The sequence below is a fragment of the Manis pentadactyla genome, chromosome 1 (genome assembly GCF_030020395.1).
Source record: "Manis pentadactyla isolate mManPen7 chromosome 1, mManPen7.hap1, whole genome shotgun sequence".
NCBI lineage: Eukaryota > Metazoa > Chordata > Mammalia > Pholidota > Manidae > Manis > Manis pentadactyla.
This window is the reverse complement of record NC_080019.1, coordinates 106,343,701-106,362,768: the sequence shown is the minus strand read 5'-3', so window position 1 is coordinate 106,362,768 and position 19,068 is coordinate 106,343,701. Positions and strand designations below refer to the sequence as shown.

The 19,068-nt window shown below is 35.0% G+C and overlaps 1 protein-coding gene across 6 annotated transcripts in view; it reads right to left on the bottom strand.

Moving 5' to 3' along the window:
• Nucleotides 1-19,068, bottom strand: part of NAALADL2 (N-acetylated alpha-linked acidic dipeptidase like 2) — a 1,368,824-nt gene that overhangs the window by 714,917 nt on the left and 634,839 nt on the right. For all 6 annotated transcript variants that reach the window (XM_057500065.1, XM_057500068.1, XM_057500075.1 and 3 more), the window contains one exon: nucleotides 2,456-2,957. In XM_057500065.1, coding sequence (XP_057356048.1) covers nucleotides 2,456-2,949 — 494 coding nt within the window. In that variant the 5' untranslated portion in view covers nucleotides 2,950-2,957. The remainder of the gene's footprint in view (nucleotides 1-2,455; nucleotides 2,958-19,068) is intronic.

The window sequence follows — 19,068 nt, the reverse complement described above, 5'->3', positions numbered from 1 at the left end:
GCAAAAAAAGGCCTATGGTTAGCATGACTAATAGGATGGCTGTCTTTGGTTGAGGAACTGTTATTTGGAGCAAGTAAATATAAACATATTTATGCCAAATGTATTTCTGAAGAAAAGATCTATTATTTCAATAAGGAAAAAATAAAGTGTGGTTATGTGGCGGAGCATAATTGTGAATCTTTGTCCAACCACTGAATAATGCTTGGAAATATAATTGCTGGAGGTTATATTTTTGTAGCTAGCTTTGAAAAATATATTTTGTTGATTTTTCAAGTTTAAGAGGAAAATATAAGCTTTACTGTCATGCAACTTTTATTCTGAGGAAAATAATAAATATTTTAATTACACATTTTAAATTTTAGAATCAGCGGTCTATTTGCAAAGAGGACATAAGCCAGTTTTTTAAAGATATCTGCAATGCTGGAAAAAAAAAAGGCAAAGAAAATGAAAGGAATATAAGGAGAGAAAATAGACATGCAGGTTAGTTAGCACACAGAATGCATGCCATTAAGTTCCTTATCATTTCAATATAAATTTGACTCTGAATTTACTAAAAGCAGAAGTAAATAGGGATGTAAGGTATGGTTTGAGATTCCCTGTGTCCATAAATTAAAAGCTAAGCAATTTCTCAGGAAAAATGTAATTATTCTTAATGTTAAGAAGAAATTGAACCCACAGATCCTTTTCCAGAAGACATTTTTGCAGTAGAATGACTGTCCACAGTAGAGCTCTCAGTCACACAGTTTTATGGAGTTTTTTTTTCCTTCTTCTTCCCTCCCTCATTTTTTCTTTTTGTAATAATATCTCTGTGCCAGTTAGAACTATTTTCAACAGATCACCTGCCCTTTCCCTGCTCCAGAGAGCTAGCTAAACCCTTCAGGATGAGTTTCCCAAACTCTGTGTCAGCAGCCTTCCTGCTGGGTTCAGCCCATGGGACAACGAGGACACTGTACTTACTCTCTGTTTTCAGTGGGGTCTCTGGCAGAGGAAACATCCCACATCCCAGAAAGTTTCAACTTCCACCAAGTTACCCTAACTCCCCCTGTGCCTCCAGCCTAGGGTTAATAATGGCTTTACTTTGTTGTTAATTTCTGGGTTGCCTCAGTGTCTCCTCATTTGCTTTTCAGTTTTTCACCACTGAAGGAATAATGACTCCCCTTGAAATACCCTCTGCTTTAAATATTAAGGGAATTTTCTGTCACCATGGTTGAATCTTGACTGATAACAATAACTCATAAGATAATGGCATATTTGAGTTCAATTCAATGTAAACAAAAAAATTGCATTTAGGGAAATACCAAGGAAAGTGTTATTGTCCACATACCACACGTCCAGGGATGCTTATGCAACATCATAAGTGAATACCAGATACAGAATGGTATAGTTAACAAATTCCCATTAATCATTCAGATGTGATCTTCAGGAAGAGAATCATTATCCACCAATATCAATACACATAATATTTCAGCACACAGATTGAACAATGCACCTTTAGTGGACATGCTCCCTAAAGGATACCTAGAAATGCACATAAGCCAATATCTTGGCTTTAATAAGTCAGAGTAGCCTAGGAAGGATATCCTGTAGAAATAGTACCTCTCTCCCTCATCTATTTAAAAACAATATATACGATACAATGTACCTAAGACTGTCCTTTCTTGGCAAACACAGAATATATGTCAAAGCTAAAACTGAATTTCCCCTTCCAGTTCATCACTTCACTAAATATGTGAACTAGGGAATCCTTTAGAAGTCAACATATATGTCAATAATACATCAAAATTTTCAAATTATCCACTAGATATATGACATCAGTGGAGCTTTCAAAGAACTCAGAATTAATGCCTGATAAAGAATATTTTCTTATCATTTAACTTAAAAATAAACACATTCCAGCTAGAGAGGTAATATACAAACTTACCTTAAAGAACGAGATGAGCTGTTAGGACTGCCTAATGAATAGAACCCAATGTGTTTTGATAAAAATGAGCTCATTGGGAAGCTCAAGGATGCAATAAACCAAATACTACCAGTGCTTCTCTTAGCTCCTGACCATAACAGTTACTGCAGCCCATAAAGGTTTATTTTATTCTGATGTCATTAAAAATTTCAATCATATGGCTAATGCTCTAGTTTTTATTATACCCCCAGCATCTCAGTCTTTGCATTCCAATTTGCCCTACCCAGGCATCCCAAGATGGAGAATATGCAATGGTTGGAGTCTTTTAGTCTTCATAGCAGTTATTTTCTTATTATTAATTAATAAATCATAAATTTGTAGTTCAGTATTACAAATCCAAAAATGTGCACACCCTCTGTGAAGGGTATACTGGTAAATTGTTTCTCAGTGTAGAAGACTACAACCTTAAACCATAGCAAAATCACCAATTCAATACTACTCATGAGACTTCTTTCCCAGGAAAGCATCCCACCAGTATCCATTTCTTCTACCTACCTGAAAGATTTCTTAATGTCTTCTGCTTGGATTGTCTTGAGAATCTCTTGGTATAACTGAAGATCAAGTGTTTCTGAAGATGAAGCATCTGAAGGGCAATTTTTATGTGCATAATAGCCTATCAAAATTCCAAAAATAAATAAAATGACAGCTGTGCAAAATATTTTTAAAAGGCGGCAAAAGTTGCAGGTGTTGCTCTTTGGTGCAGATCTTGTATAATGGGTAACATAGTCAGACTCTTCTTGAAGTCGCTGAAACCGTCCTTTTGGTGAACTTGCTGGTTGAATGGACTCAAGATTGAGATCTGCAGTCTCTGAATTCTCCACGTTCTGATGCTCAGCACTATCTAACTGGAACTGATCAAAACCAGGCTCCTCCAGTTCCTTTTCCATGTCCCACTCTAAGTCAAGGGCAGTGGCTTGAAGGTCATCATTGTCTAAGTACTGTGAATGTCCTGGAGCTCTTTGATCTGCATTGACCTTCTGATAGGCCATCTTTTTACCTGTGAAAATAAATGAATTTTCTTAATCTGTGAAACTGTAAAAAGTAAACTTTACTTAACGTGGAGTTGGGAGGACAGAAAGGGGAGCTCTCATGCCCTACCTCTTGTTGTCAACTGCAGACCCCAACAGGAAGAAAGTGACCTGCATTCCCAGCCCAAAGAAACCTACCCTACCTCCGCACCAGGAAGAAGGAAAAATAACTCCTTGTCCAACAACAAGCTCACTCAGTAAGAAAACACCCCAACTCAGCCGATGAAAAACCATCACCACCCTGAATTCTCAGTTGCCTGCAGTGGACTCTTGTTCACAGCAGCACCTCCCACCTTCCTCCTCTTCTTCATAAAGTCGCGCCCCTCTCCTTTGATCTTTGGACTTTCCTATGGTTCACCACAGCTTGTGTGTCCCAAATTGCAATTCATCTGCTATTCCCAAACAAATCCATTTTGCTGGTCAAATAACTGGCTGTTTTACTTTTAAGGTCAACAAGGCAAATGATAAAGAAAACCTACAAGGTGACAACAAAGGAAAAAAAGTAATCCTTATTAGGTATTCATAAAATTTTAATGATCATAATAGGAGAAATACATTGCCCCTTTGAAAAATCACATATTAGTTTATTATTTAGACTTATTTTTACTCTTGATGTTCATTACAAGAAAGGAAGACTAAAAGTAGAAGGTAGCTGTCGATGGAAAAGCTATGAGACAAGATACACACTTTTTTCTTTGAAGTTGAGAAAAAAAGTCACAAATGAACACTTGTATTGAGAATAATGTATTACAATGAAAGCAAAATCTAAGTTTACATATTTCAAAATCACTTTTAAGAAAAACTAAGAGCAGATTCGATAAAGCTATGATTTGATAGGTTAAAAGGGAAAAAAAAGATCCTTGTATGATTTACATTGCCAGAACCATTTTTTAAAACAAAAATATAGGATAATAATAGGCAGAATAATTAAATGAAATAATAATTCTGTAGAAATACAAGAAGCAAAATATGGTATATTACAGTCATGATTTATCAAAAGGTTTGGAAAATTTTAAGGCCACCAACAAAGACCAAGATGTTCCAAGGAATTAGTGACATGAATTCACCTGGCTCATTAAACATTAAATAAAAGTCTGAGATGGCATCCATCCACAGAGGGAAGCCTTTTGCCAGGCCAGGAGAGCTTGGTTTCAAAACCTTACTACAAGAGTGGCAGATGGAGGTTGTCCCCTGCACAGTTATGCACGACAGTGTGTTATATCCTGCAGAGTGGTATTAGGATAACTGGGCTAATTAACTACAAGTGGTCTTCAGTCTGTATTCATCCCCACTGGTGTAGTGTGACTGCAGATTAAGAGTATTTATACTTAAATATTCTCTGTACTAGATTTGTCACCCCAGCTGGACTCCAAGGTCTCTCACTATGTTTTATGATTTCTTTATGTGCCCCACTGTGGTGGGTGAAGAACAGAGCTCAGTTTACAACTGATTAGCTAATTGCCTTAGGGCCAGTGGTTATCAAGTGAACTCTAATGAAAAAGATACAAACAAAGCTTCATAAAAGGAGCAGTATTATTCACAGAATTATGGGTATACATAGCTCCAATACTAGCTTGCAGAAAGGTCTATATAAATTTAAAATGTTCTGAACATTTGAGCTCAAATATAATTAAATATTAAATTTTTAAAAATAAAAATTATAATTCTGACCAGATTTGTTATCTGCTACCCTATAATCTAGGATTCATTCTAACTCAGAGTTAACTCAATAAAGATCAGTATATTGCATGTCAGATACTAGGGTAGGCAATGAAGACAAATAGTTCCTCAAGTAAAGAACAATGTAATCACAGAGACAGATACATGAATAAATAAGTCAAATAAAATGTGCAAATTGCCAGGGAGAATGAGGGGTGATTGATTCTCGCAGAGAATATGGGAAAGGATTCCCCAGGAAAGTTATCTCTGAGGTTTTCCCAGCAAGAGAGGCCTTAACTAGGGCATACCAAGAGTGTGAGTGGAAGGCATCCAGATGGGGAAATTCACAAACATGAGAATACAGGATGCATGGACCATCAGAAAGACCTAGAGTGATATGCTGCAGTTGAGGATGGAGCAGATAAGCCAGAGATTCAGCTACAAAGCTAGGCAAGGGTGACCCTGAGCAAAAATGTTTAATTTCTCTGCAACCCAGGGTCTTCATCTGTAAGATGGTCATGATAAATAAACCTCATAGTGTTGTCATTAGAATAAATTGAGACAGTGAACCTAAAACATCCATTGAGTGTTGCTTAGGTTATACAGGTTTGAAGAGACATTTCTAGTATTAGAGGAGGGAGAACTGTCAAGGATTGTTGGAAGAAATGAGTTAAATACTGCAGAAGAAATTATATAATTCTGCAAAACATTATGGAGGAGGGGAGGAGATTACATAATATTTACATACATATATACTCACACACACATATGACAGTTGTTTTTTTTCCACATTTATTCTATATGTAGAAATTTTACTATTTTAAAGAAAACACACAACATACCAACTGTTACTGTGTCCTGTTTATTTGGGACTGTGTATTAGAACACCCTCAGGAATGATTTGCAGACCTTTTCTTTGTTCCTTCCTCTTTCCAGCCCTGCCTCTGTTCTCCCCTCCTTCTTGGCCTCATTTCTGAAATGATTCAAAAAAGCACAACATTTGAATTCTGGATTTGGTCGTATCAATACAAGCAGAGAAAGGGAGTAATATATGGAGTTAGTGATAATTATTCAGTAGGTTAGGAGATGTTGATTAATGAAAGAGGAAGACTCTAAATCACACTTGATTGATTAAAAAAAAAAACTAGAAGAAAATACTAGAGGATAGGAAAACCCAAAGGTAAGAGATTCAATAATCTCTAAATCCATGGTTCCAACCTCACTCACATTACAGAAGACAAAAGTGAGGTCCAAAGTTGCATAATTCTTTAGACGGAGAAATAGATATTTGGATACATACTTAAGGTGACCTGTAGTTTTATACAAATATGATATTAATAGGTTGGTGGTAAAAATAATGTTAAATACCCCACAACCCAATTTATTTCAGCATACATTATAAAATACTGCAATTTTTTAGTACTAGTTTTTTTTAAATTTGGCTTAAATATTAATTAATTCCTGCTATAATGACTTGATAGGGTATTTACTTCTCCACAGTTCATGCATTATTAATTTACTTAGACACTGTCCCAATGTAAAAAGTTTTCTAGATTTCCTCCTAACCCCTTTTAATGAATCAGGGTCTCTATTTTCAAATAAAGACTTTTTCAAAAATGGAATTGTAGAGCATGGTTTACGTTCAAGGAACACTTGACACACAGAAGTTGCTACGGAATGTGAGATCTCTAATTCTGACCTCTAATACAAACACTCAAAGTCATTTCTCCACAAATCATTTAAAAACCAACTATAGTGATGAGGCAGAATTTTCATTTCTAGCCTGACAATAAGCATTCCATCACAAGTACATCAGCAATTTAACGCTTTTCAAACATCAGACAGAGCCATCAATTAGAATGTAATGCAGATACAGATATTAACTCCTCACCATGATGGATATGTGCCTGACACCCTTACTACCATTTTTGGACTCATTACACATTTATAAATTCACACTAAATTCTATCTTCCAGGAAGGCAGTATCTGGGTCAAAGATAGATGTACTTGATGTAACAAAATCTAAAGTATTTCGGGAAAATTTCCAAGGAAATAAGTATGTGATAACATATACAATGAAGCATTTTAACCACTTATTTTGTAAAATAAATTACATATCTTATATACATATATAAATTGTGTGTGTGTGTGTACACACACACACAATTTATATATGTTTAGAAATCCATTTCCTTAAAATTATATTGCCTTAAGGAAAACAGAATAGCTTTTTGAAAAAACATAAAAATCTCTGCTCTGATAGTTTTTGTTTCACTTAAACTCCTCAAAAACAAAACTGAACAATAAACTTCTAAATAAATAATAAATAAAACTAAGAACATATTCAATTTTGAGTTAGCACAAATTATCTCATCTGTCCCACAAAGAATATAGTTTTAAAATACCTATGCCCTGTGAGATAAGTAAAGGATATATTACATTTCTGTAATTAGAACTTTCAAATTCCCAAATATAATGGAAATTTTATAAAAAGAAATCTTCAGCAAATGCAGATGTCTTAAACATATAGTTATGCCATTCAAACTTTATATATTTTCTATTACTGATGTACACAATTCATTTAACTTATATTGTAATATTTTACAGCTACCCTGAGTAATTTAAAAAATACATGTAATAGATTTTAGAATCTACCATATGAATCTTTCTCTAAAAGAGATTATACTTGGGTATAGACCAGTCATAGAAAATTTTACATTTCATCAAATAGAAATATCTGTAACATCTTTAAATTCTATATTGTACAATTTTCTCTTTTTTTATAAAATGCAAGTTTTATGAAAAGTAGAATATATTCTCCATGTTTTCAACATTTTTATTAGCTTAAGTGAGATCCCTTCCTGCCCAGGCCCATACCAAAGGCTAAATTGGTTTTAACCATCTATCTTCTATGTAAACATCCCTTTATAAGAAAAAGAAAACTGAAACAATTTGAACTAAAAGGTATTTTTTTCTAGACTGACAAGCCTAGGTCAATAAAAAATGAACTTGTATTCTGAATATATGATTAGCTTAAAAATACACTGACACTTCTGAATGCTTTCTCTCACGTATTTTTACTGGCTGAAACTAAGTAAATTATATAGAAGTAAAGATTAATACTGAAATAGAATGAAATTTCAATATGTAAAATACCATTTCTGGCTGCTACAGGTGTAGCCTTACACAATGTCTGGAAATAATTTAGATAATACATGCTAAACAAAGGTTTCATTTCGTAAGTTATATGTTACCAATGCCACTTAGAAATGTGACCACAGCCCTATTACTTTTTTGTTTGGTAATCACAGTGAGGGATTTTATTACATGAATGCCCTGACTTTATCAGTCTCCAAATTAGCAGTCTATAGGCAGACTAGCTGGTGTGAATCCTAGCTCTGCTATGTGATTTAGAACAGTTACTTAATATCTTTATGTTAATTCCACATTTGTAAAATGGAAATAATAGCAGCACTGTATCTATAGCATTATTTTGAGTAAATGAGTTAAATTATTAGATGCTTATAATAAGGTCCACCACATTATAAATGATCCACTAACAAAGAGTCATTACAGAACTTCTATAGAGTTCAAGAAAGTAGAAATATTCAAAGCTTACAACTTTTATGTACAGACTTCATTAAATTATGACCAGAGGCCTTAAGTTTCAACCCAGAGATAATGAGAGATGGACTAGTGCATTCACACTTTTGAGAATGGGAAGTACCTGTTAATCATTAACTATGGTTCAGATAAGAGAGAAGTGTGGCCAAGGTTTATATAAAGTTATTATTACATTTTACTTACAACCACCAATTCTATATTTTGTTATTACAGATTTGAGTTTCCTTTCAGTCTATTTACAAAAAAGAAAAACAGACCTTTTCCATAATGCTAACGAATTCAGTTTAATAGCTCCAGGAATTAGTGATAATCATGAGCATAAGTTATTTATGTTTGTTGTAGAAAACCATGTTTGTCATAGGTAACTGACTTGACCCCCTGACTATGGTAATACCAGTGGTATTTTAACTCAAACAGTATAAAAGACTGTGTAGTTCTTATTGGAATTAGGAATATATCAGCAGACCTTCCTACTTGTAAAAGTTATTTACAGGTAAAATAAATAAATGACTCTGGCAGATTAACTTTAGAACATAAGGCAGAATATCAATTTCCTATGACAGTGCTATGATTGAATCTTTATTGTACAATGGGAAAAAAATATTCATATAGCACTTCCTGAAGCTCTGAATGTCAAATCATTTGCTGGTTTGAACAGACTGATTTGAGGCAAAGGAAGTTCTTAAAAATGTCAGTGCCTCATCAAAAAGCATTCATTATGCACCTTCATGCAATATTGCTTTAGATGTACTAGTGAACTATATCAGTGCCCAGAAGAATTTTTAAATTTAAATTTAAGAATAGTCCTATAGACTAAAACCATTTGACATAAATTTTTCAGTGTGAACCTAGTTTGTACAAATGAAGCCCATGTTTGTGGAATAAATTTTTGTTGTTGGAAGCTTTAATGGTCTCAACTTGAGAGCAGGGCCAAAGATAAAACTATAAAAATGGTAATTCAGTAGTTGGTTCCCCAATTTAATTTTTCAGTATAATTAGATTTTTCCATCTGGTTTTGTGCAATGGTCCTAGCAATTGCTATAGTGCCTATAAATGCATTAAGAATTCCTTATTTAACTGCAATTTTTAATGTCAACTGCATAAAAGAAATGACAATAATTATTTGTTGTTCATGCTTCACTAATTGAATAAAAAGTGTTTATAAAATAAGGGGAAATTACTGTCTATGCTGTATTTTTAGGAAAAAAAATAGAGCCTACTCTTAGATAGTACAGTGAATTTAGGCACAGCAAATTATCAAGCTGGAGAATCTAAAACTAAAACCTTATTCAGAGACTTGAGTTACCTTGATGACTGAAGGACATGTCAACAGTATACTTACAGGTTACCAAGTTAATGAGCTATAAATTTCAAAGTGCAGCTGAAACCATTTGAGGGAAAATTATTTGATGAAATCCAGCAGGTTTGTGCAAATTTGTTTGGAATCACTTGCATATGTATGACCACCTACCAGTTCCCTGAGTGGATCAGGCTTTCTTCAGGTCCTTGTGTGCACCTGCAGTTTGTATGAGGCCCTCCGGCTGAAGGGTTAGTTGGGCCCACCCGAATTCTCATGTTTATGGTAAGGCTTTATTAGAATGACAGAAATCAATTCAGGTCTGGCAAACAGAAAAATTAATTGAAATGAACTGAAACAACACCCAGTGTACTCCGGGTTTCCTGAACAAGTAGTTTGAACATGTAACGTGTCTTGCCAATGGGTTTCAGCCCCGGGCAAGTTCACTATGAATTCAATGCGATCAAAGAAGTGACAGTAGAACATTCTTGGTGTGAAAGGGTTATACCCAACTTTATTTCTGCGGTGGCAGGTCAATCACTAGAATCCCATTCACTCAGAGCGAGTCTGCATGCAGCAAGCTGGTCTCTGCCTCTGGGCCTCTCTACCCACACAGCCGTCAGGCACAGCCATCCCAATCTCTCTCCCTCTCTCTGTCCGGCACAACCACTCCAGCCTCGTCTCTGCTCTCCTGCAGCCTTGCAACCGTGCCACTGTGTTGCCTAGAGCACTGGGCGGAGCTCTTTATATAGAGTAACAACATATTGCAAACACATGTGTAGTGATCAAGCCAACCAGGGCCAGGTGAGAATCCTGGCCACAGGAGCCTTCATTTTATCCACATAGTGTTATTTAGAAAAATCATGTGGGTTTAAATCTCACTCACATGATAAGACTCTGCTTAGGGATGTGTAAAGAGCTTCTGTTCTTACCATGACTCCTTTCTTGGTCCTTTTTTGTGTCTAAGTCTACTTAGATTGAACAGTATCTTTTTTTGGTCTGGTCATCATTTCTATTTACAACAAAACCTCAAGAAGTATTTATTTACTTCTACAAAATCTAGGTCCTGCCCACTTTCAGAGTATTTGAAAAGGCTTTGATTATAAATACACATATACAAGACAAATGAAACCACAAAATTACAAAAAAAAAAGAAGAGTGGACACAAAATTTGAGAGTCTGGCTAAAGAAAGCCCCTGTAATTGAGTTTTAATGTAGTTCAGAGATTTACAGCAGTCAGAGTGACAAAGGGCATCATCAGGGTCTTCTCAACTTCCATCAGCCTCCCCTTAATCTCACTGCTTAATGCACAAGGCTGTCAGTCTTAGAAAAGATAAAATTAAAAACAAACTCTTAAGCTATTTCTTTCTGTAGCTACAGATCTCTATGTTAGAAAGATATTTTTCTCTATCTAGTCTGAGGAATTTGATTCTCCTCTTTATCTTTTGCACTCAGCTTTCCATACACAGAAGTAACACATGCCCATGTTATGTTATAAAAAATAATATGCTAATAGAGGATTTATTGAACACTTAAAATGAACCAGGACTTACTCTAAGGGTAGGGCTTTGCATACATTATGTCACCTAATCAAACAACCCTATATGTTAAACACTGTTACAATTATCCCCATTTTAACAGATAAGGTATCTGAGGCTTTGATGTTATTTCCCCAAGTTCTCATGGCAATTAAGTTCAAGCAGCTGGCATATCACACAAGGCTTGTCAAACTTCAAAACCTACTCTTTTAAACATTACAACCGACTCTCTAAAAGTCCCCGCAATTGACATGATGATAATAAACCCAGAAATCTTATTGGTTTACTTATCCCTGGTGTAGAGAAAATGGAAGTTCCATGGCCAGGATTCTCACCTGACCCTGGTCTGCTTGTCCACTGCACACATGCAATGCTGGCAAGCTCAGGCTTGCACACGTGTGGACAATATGTTATTACTGACTTTATACAAAGAGCTTTGCACTGTGCTCTGGGGTTAGAGATGGAGGAGAGGCCTGAAGGCAAAGATCAGCTTGCTGCAGGCAGACTTGACCTGGATGGATGGGATTCTAGCACTTGACCAGCCACTGTGAAAATAAAGCTGGGGATAAACACTTTTACCTGCAACATTATGTTGTCATTTTTCGGTCTCACCAAATCCAGAAGTGAATTTGCCAGGGCTGAAACCCTTGAGTGAGACACCTGGTTATGTAACCAAAGTGACTACAAGCATGAGGGGCCTCAATGTACATTAAATCTGAATGTCCCAGCCTTGATCCTTAAACCGCTGGGCGCTGCTCTGACTCCAGGACTGAACAGATCCCTGCTCTCCACAGCACCCTGGCAGGCAGTGACATCTCCTGGCGCTGTGGTTTTGAATAAGGAAGAATTGCTTCCAAGTGCATTGCTCTGAGGAAAAGACCACAACCTCTACTTTATGGTCTCTCCGTTAGCAACACTTTCAAAATTTCTCTTTTTTTCTGCTGCTTGAGGGACAATGAGCAAAACAACTGTGCTTAGAACTAGAAACCTTCACTTTGAACCTGCTGCTGACCTGTTTCCAGCCATGAAAACCCTTTGGGCCATCTGTCCTACTCCATACTATGTGTAGCTTGCACTGGCCGAAGAGGGCTTCAAGGGTGTTAAGAGTTAATACACACATGTCAATAGACACCACTTGGCTCTTTGAGAGCTGTCTGCCAGGAGGAGCCTCTTAGCTTGATAGATAAACTGCAATTTTTTATCCTTTCAGCCAGTGCGAATGATCTTAAATTGCTGCTTTTTGACAATGGCTTTTGGATTTCTAGGAACAGATGAAGCTTTTATCTACATGTGGCCACTAAGCGCTCTATTTTTCACATTTTTCAAAGGTACTTTATTGGTTTGCTTTTTACATAATCTTTACTCTTCGAAAAGTATCAACAGGTTTCTACAAACTGCTTTATTCTAAAATTCTCACTGCCGTATTTCCTAAAATCATAACACAAAATGATTGTTTGAGGCCCAGAGTGGTAATACAGTGCACCCAGAGACTGTGCTTTTCACTTTCTGAAATGTCTCTTTTCTTGTTCCTTTAGGATATTATTAGAAAACACTGTTAATATATAGTGACACTGTGGTTTACTGGTAGGAAAGAAGGCAGCCTAGAGAAACATGTTCATTTAAAATTCAGTTAGTAAGAAAATATGTGTCCTCTGAACAATCTCAAATCATATATATTGTATAAATTTTAGAAATCTGTTCTTTAAAGATCAAAGAGTAAGACCCAAATGTAAAAAATTTAGTACTCAGTTTTCAAACTGTTGGACCATGAGCTAAAAGAAATTAAAGTTGGTGATTTAACCCAAAATACTACAATGATAGGAATTCATTACACTTAATAATATGGTATGTTCCTCATAAGACAAAAATCATGCATATTAATTCACTTAATCTTAGGGCTAAAAATTAATGTAAGTGAATTATGTTTGCCTAAGTAGTAGTATTAAATGGGAAGAATACTCATCCTTGTGAAACTTTTCATTGACAATCAATAACTGAATCAAGATTGAAATACTTCTTAAGAACCTCAAGCAACATGAGAAACAAATTGCCTAAGATCTTGTTATTTTTTTTTCTAAAATGCCATATCCACACATATACATATATCTAAAGCTAAACAAGGATATACTTTTACAGTATTTTCTTCTAGGTATCTGACTGAAAGAAAAAATGGAATTTAATTTTGAAAAAAGGTGACTATTATTTTAAAATATGAAATTCAAGTTCTTTCTATAAATGGCCATTAGGTATGATAATACTAATAACTAGTAACCTTTTCAATAAAAAAGCATGTACTGAATAAAAAACAGGATGAGAAATACTATATCAATATGTTATATCTGTGTGACAGTTTCACATTAAGTTAATTTTTATTACAAATTTACATACATGCACACTAAGCTTTGAGTAAATTAAAGCAACTAACCATTTACTAAAACCTTTATTGAGTCCTGCTTATATCATATGTTATCTATGAACAGCAATACTATAAAAAATGGACAATATCCAATGTCACATAAAAGTAATGCTGCTATGAAATTTAATGTCAAGCAAAAGACATAAAAATGCAATATTCACAAAGACATTAAATGTAAAATATTTAACAGAACTTTTACATAACTGACACCATTGAAAGATAGTTTGTCATAATAATGAATGCAAAATTTTAAAATACACCTAGCCCTTCAATTTTCAAGTGTCAAATATTATTACTTTACCAACATGAATTTTAGCTGCTTTTCCCATTTTTTTCTTTCTTCCCATAATGCATCCTTTTTCCTCTCCTTCATATTTTTGGCCTCCCTGGAGTCTTTCCCATTACTGTCTTTTCATTTTTCCATCCTTATTTCAATATCGGTGTCTAAGCAATTCCTTGAAAAATAATAAAATAACCAAGAGTTCATTTCATTCTTTTCTACGTATTTAGAATGATAAATGTTAAACTATAAAGAACCAATTTTTTAAAAAAAATAATGACCTGAATGGTTAAACCAAAGATTATGTTTGACTTTCCCATTCCAAATACAGAGTCTTCAAAATAGTAAAACTCAACTTATCCCCAACCTGCTGTTTGGGAGATCTAGGATCTGACACTCTGTAAGGACAACTGAATGAAGTGCACAGACTCCACTCAGCTATGATGACTGATGAGATTTATCATTCCTGTCATCCTTTATAACTATAGCCTATTTATTACCCCAAATGAAACCTCTGCATTTCAGTCATATATCTTAGAAACCAAAGCATTCTCATCTTCTTTTCTTTCTCCTTGTTTTTTTAATCCTTTAGAGAGTTGAGGTCTTTAATCATTCCTTAAGTAATTAAAAACACTCAGGAGCCCCAAATAATGGGAATATTATGGTTTCTTCCTAAAAAGGAGCATAATTTTTAAAAATGTGGAAAATAAAGTTCAGAATTGAAATGGGAACATACATTGCAAAACAAGTTGTAAATAGTAGATGGCCTTGACTAGTTTAATCGTGTCAAAGAGTAGTATTAGGGGGGGAAAAAAGCATACATTTATGTACCACTGTGTACCTTCTACTTGTATTAATTTATTTAATCATCAGAATAATACCATGAAGTTACTATTGTTAGTTTTAGGCAGGAAAATAGATATGAGCAGGGTGGAAAGAGAATAATGCCAGTAAAGCCCACTTGAAGGGAATCAAAGAGTTAATGAGTTAAAAATAGAAATCTCAGAAGCCTGGAATGTTTGAATATTCCCCAGATAAAGAAAAGTATCTCAGCATCGCCTATGTTTTTACTGTTGTCAATTAGAACATACCATTGTAAGATTTATTTTAACCTGCTCAAAGGCCAAGCTTATTCAGGAAGAATTCTATCTTAAAGCTAAAATAGCATTTTAATCAAACGGACAGTGGCTCAGCCCACCTTAGAGGCAGGGCAGACAGTCTTGATTGATATACTTCCAGACAGAAACAGATATCCTGGAAAAGAATCAAAGCAGAAAATTTCTTGTGTTAAGTTAAAAGATGAAACTTAATGTCTTATCAAAGATGAATATTCTGGGACCATTTGGCAGGTCTGCACCTGGTCCTTTGTCACTTTCCTGAAAATCTTCAACTGCCTATAAAACCCCAGACCCTAAACCTTTCAATGCACACCTCTCCCTGAGGTCACCCACACTTTCTAAGTGCATAACTTTAATAAAACTCTTTCCCAACTTTTCAGTGCACTCCTCTCTCTGAGGTCACCCACACTAAGTGTGTAGCCTTAAACTTTCTCTCTTCAACCTTTTAGAGCACTCCTTTCTCTGATGTCACCCACACTTTCTCTCTCTTTAAGTATGTAACTTTGAATCAACTTTTACTCTGCTTCACTACTGTGTCTCTGCCATTCAATTCTTTGTTGTAGCTGGGACAAAGAACCAGGGAAAATATACAGTGCTGCCCTAATATTATCATCCCCATTTTATTGATAAGAACCCTGAAGAGAAATAGTTGAAGTTACTTGCTCTAGATAACACAGGATCTGAATCCAGTTAGTGAGGTTCCAGAATCCGTGTGCTTAGCCACTTGTTATAATTACAGAAAACAATCACTTGAGGGCATATTTTTAATTATCTCAAAAAAAAATAGAACATTAATTCCTAACAAAATTTTATAGTATGAGCTTCTCCCATAATCTCTATCCATAGTTGCCTTAGAGTTTTCTCCTTTTTTGTGGTGGGGATGGAGGGGTGAAGAGATGAGGAAAATAAACACATTCACACATAGATGTTAGCCTATACACTCTGACTTCAGTAAACTTGCCTGTGTCCTCCCCAAATATACTTCACATCCACCATAGCTAATGACTTTCTATTATCATAATTTTATTTTAATTAACTTTAAAATGTTTCTTTTCAATAGACTTTCCTTGTCTAGTTCTGTCTCCAAGAATTAGGTCTTCTTCCTATTTTTATTGCCTAATGTTTTTATAACAATTATTTGACCATGTAGATGTTTCTTGGACTACATCTGTAATTTTGACAACCCCTGAATAATGACCTCACATTTATATCAATGTTTTTTTCAAGAATACACAGATATCTTAACAGCAACCATTTAACTTAAATGTGACACTCCTAAAGACACAGACTGAATGATAGAGCAAAATTTGTTTGCTAAAATGTCTTATGACAACTGTAATTAAGGCATGAATAACTTCTACAGACAAGGAATACTTGGAACCCTAAGCATCAAGAAATCCAACTATCCAGTTGGAGAAACCATGTGGAGAGGCTCTGAGATCATATGGAGAAGAAGCCGAGCCTTGACATCCAAGCCAAAGTGCCACACATATGAGACAAGACCAGCCACCAGCTGGTTTCCACCTAGTGACACACATGTGGAACAAAAGAATAGGCCAGCTAAGACGAGCCCATATTCTCGATCAAGTAATGAGATGTAACAAAATGCTGCTTGTTGGATGCCACAGAACTCATGGGCAGTTTGTTTCTCAGCAATAAATAACCGGAATACCACTGCAGCTATATTTTCTCAAACAGAAATCTGACCACATCATTTGACAGCTTAAAATCCTATGAGGTGTTTATTCTGTACTAATAGGACATTTCATAGTCTCCTTTCCAAGGCATACAAGACCTTTATGTTTTGGTCTAAACTTCCTTTCTGATCTTTTCCTGCTTTCAAGCCTCTTCCAGGAACATATTAAGCATGTTCTTCCTCTGCCTGATTTGTCCTCAGATTCAGATTCTTGATTATGATTAATTTGTCTTGTTATCTTATATTTTCAGTCTCCCACAGTATCTGGAACCCTGTAGCTGCTCAATAAATGATAGACTCTAAATAGGCATGGCATCTTGAAGAGATTACAGAATTTAGGGTAAGAGAATGGTCATTTTACCAGCAATGTTCTTTATAGTATTACTTTAGCTCATTCAGCCTTTAAAAGAGGATGTAATAACTATTCTGTGTTCTTCTAAGAGTTGATTGATAAAGTTAAATACTGCAACTAAAGGCCATTGGTAAGCTGCAAATCCCAATATAACTGCTATTGTTTTAAGATTATATTCTATTGGGAAACAGAGCTTAGTTTGAATTTTGGATCCATAGTTAGCAGCTATGACCCCAGAGCAAATCACTTTTACTCATAAGTAACACTAGATTTGCTTGTGTGAAAACCACATGAGATAATTCATAAATGTATCAAGTACCATTTGTCAGTATTGTGTTATTAATGAAAGACTATTAATGATGAATACAAATTGGTTAATTAATTAAATTAACCACTCTTACATGTATCCCACACCCAGCTACCCCAATTTCTGGATATTGTTGACACAGGGAAGGAAAACCAGAAATGAATTTGCACCACAGATGCTTGAACTTTCTTACCCCTGAACAGGATACAGAACCTGGAATAGACCATGAAGCAGGAGACTTCTGGCTGGTGTGCCAGATGTAAAGATTGTACCCAGGGGAATGGGGTACACAGATGCAGAAGGAGGAGGAAGCAGCCTCTGCATAGGTGCTTCTGGATAATCCATCCCAGAACTTACAAACTTGAAGTCCCTTACACACAATATAAAGTTATTCCTTTATACCATTCAAAACTGTTGTCTGAAATGTGGGCATACACAGAGTTAAACACAAAATCAGAGGGGGGATCATCTTGAGGGGGGTAATCTTGAAGGGGGATAATATGAAAAGATCTATGGGAAAAAATTAATCCAACTCCCTTCCTTCACATAATAGTTTTGAAAGGAACTGATCCAGAAAAATCCATTTAAGCTATGCCCAGAAAAATCAAGACTGACTGTGTAGAGACTGAAGTGCCTCAATGCATCTGCTGATGATATTTATCGCTTTTTGGCACCTACTACATATTTACCAAGCCTATGTAAAAAAAAAAAAAAAACTATGCTTATTTCTAGGACAAAAACAGATGGTGCTCCAGCAGGTAATAATTTAATTAAATGGCTCCTAATGCATGAACAAATTGTTCCAAAGAAAATAAAATATTTTTATTTATTCTTTAAAAATAGGGAGGGAGAGGAAAAACTAAATCACTTTGACTCCTTAATGCAACATAATTAGGGTTTACTAAATCTCCCATTCTGATTTACTGAACCCTAATAAAAGAAGTAAAATAGAAGAGAGTGCTCTATTCCTCTAAAATTGGAATAAAAATTATCATAAATGCTATTGATGTTGTTATCAAATTTCATTTTCATGTCTAAGAAATAAGTTCAAGCTAAAATGAAACATTTTGATAGAGTTGAAATCAGATATTCTTGGAAATAGGACTAATTTTTATGATAGTCCAGTGAAGTTTCATGATACACTCTATAGACCAAATAGGATAGAAATAATAAGCTATATATCCAAAAATTCAGTTTCTAATAGTCTTCTATACTCCAGTTAAAGCCAGGAGGCCCTTTTAAAGCCCCTGTGATACATGGATTAAAGATGTCATAATAGTATAAAAATAGTAGAAAACAGTAATGATTTTGCAGCATAACATAGTAAAGGTCAGTCACTTAGATTTAAGACAGAAATGGGTGTGAATCCTCGTATTGCTACTGCCATTTCCTGATTGTGTGACTTCAGAAATAAATCAGTTCTTCTAGGATTCTGTTTCCTAGCCTATACCTGCATACATACATACATACATACAAACACGGAATGACTGAGACGCCACTGGATAAATTTCAAGCACTTAGCACGGTTCTTAAATGAGAGCAAGCATTCCACAAATGGCTGTCAATTATCATCTCTAAGATTTATTAGCAATAGAATATGTGTACAGTATTAGAACTAAGAAAATATAAACAAAAATATATTTAAAAATCGCCTTCAAATAAATTACAATCTAAAAGAAAAGAAGGAATTTATATATACATTTAAAGCCTAATCAAAAAGTAAACTGTGGGACGTATATTAAGAATTCAGGAATGGTGAAATTAAACAGGGTTCCAACAGGAACTAAAGCTG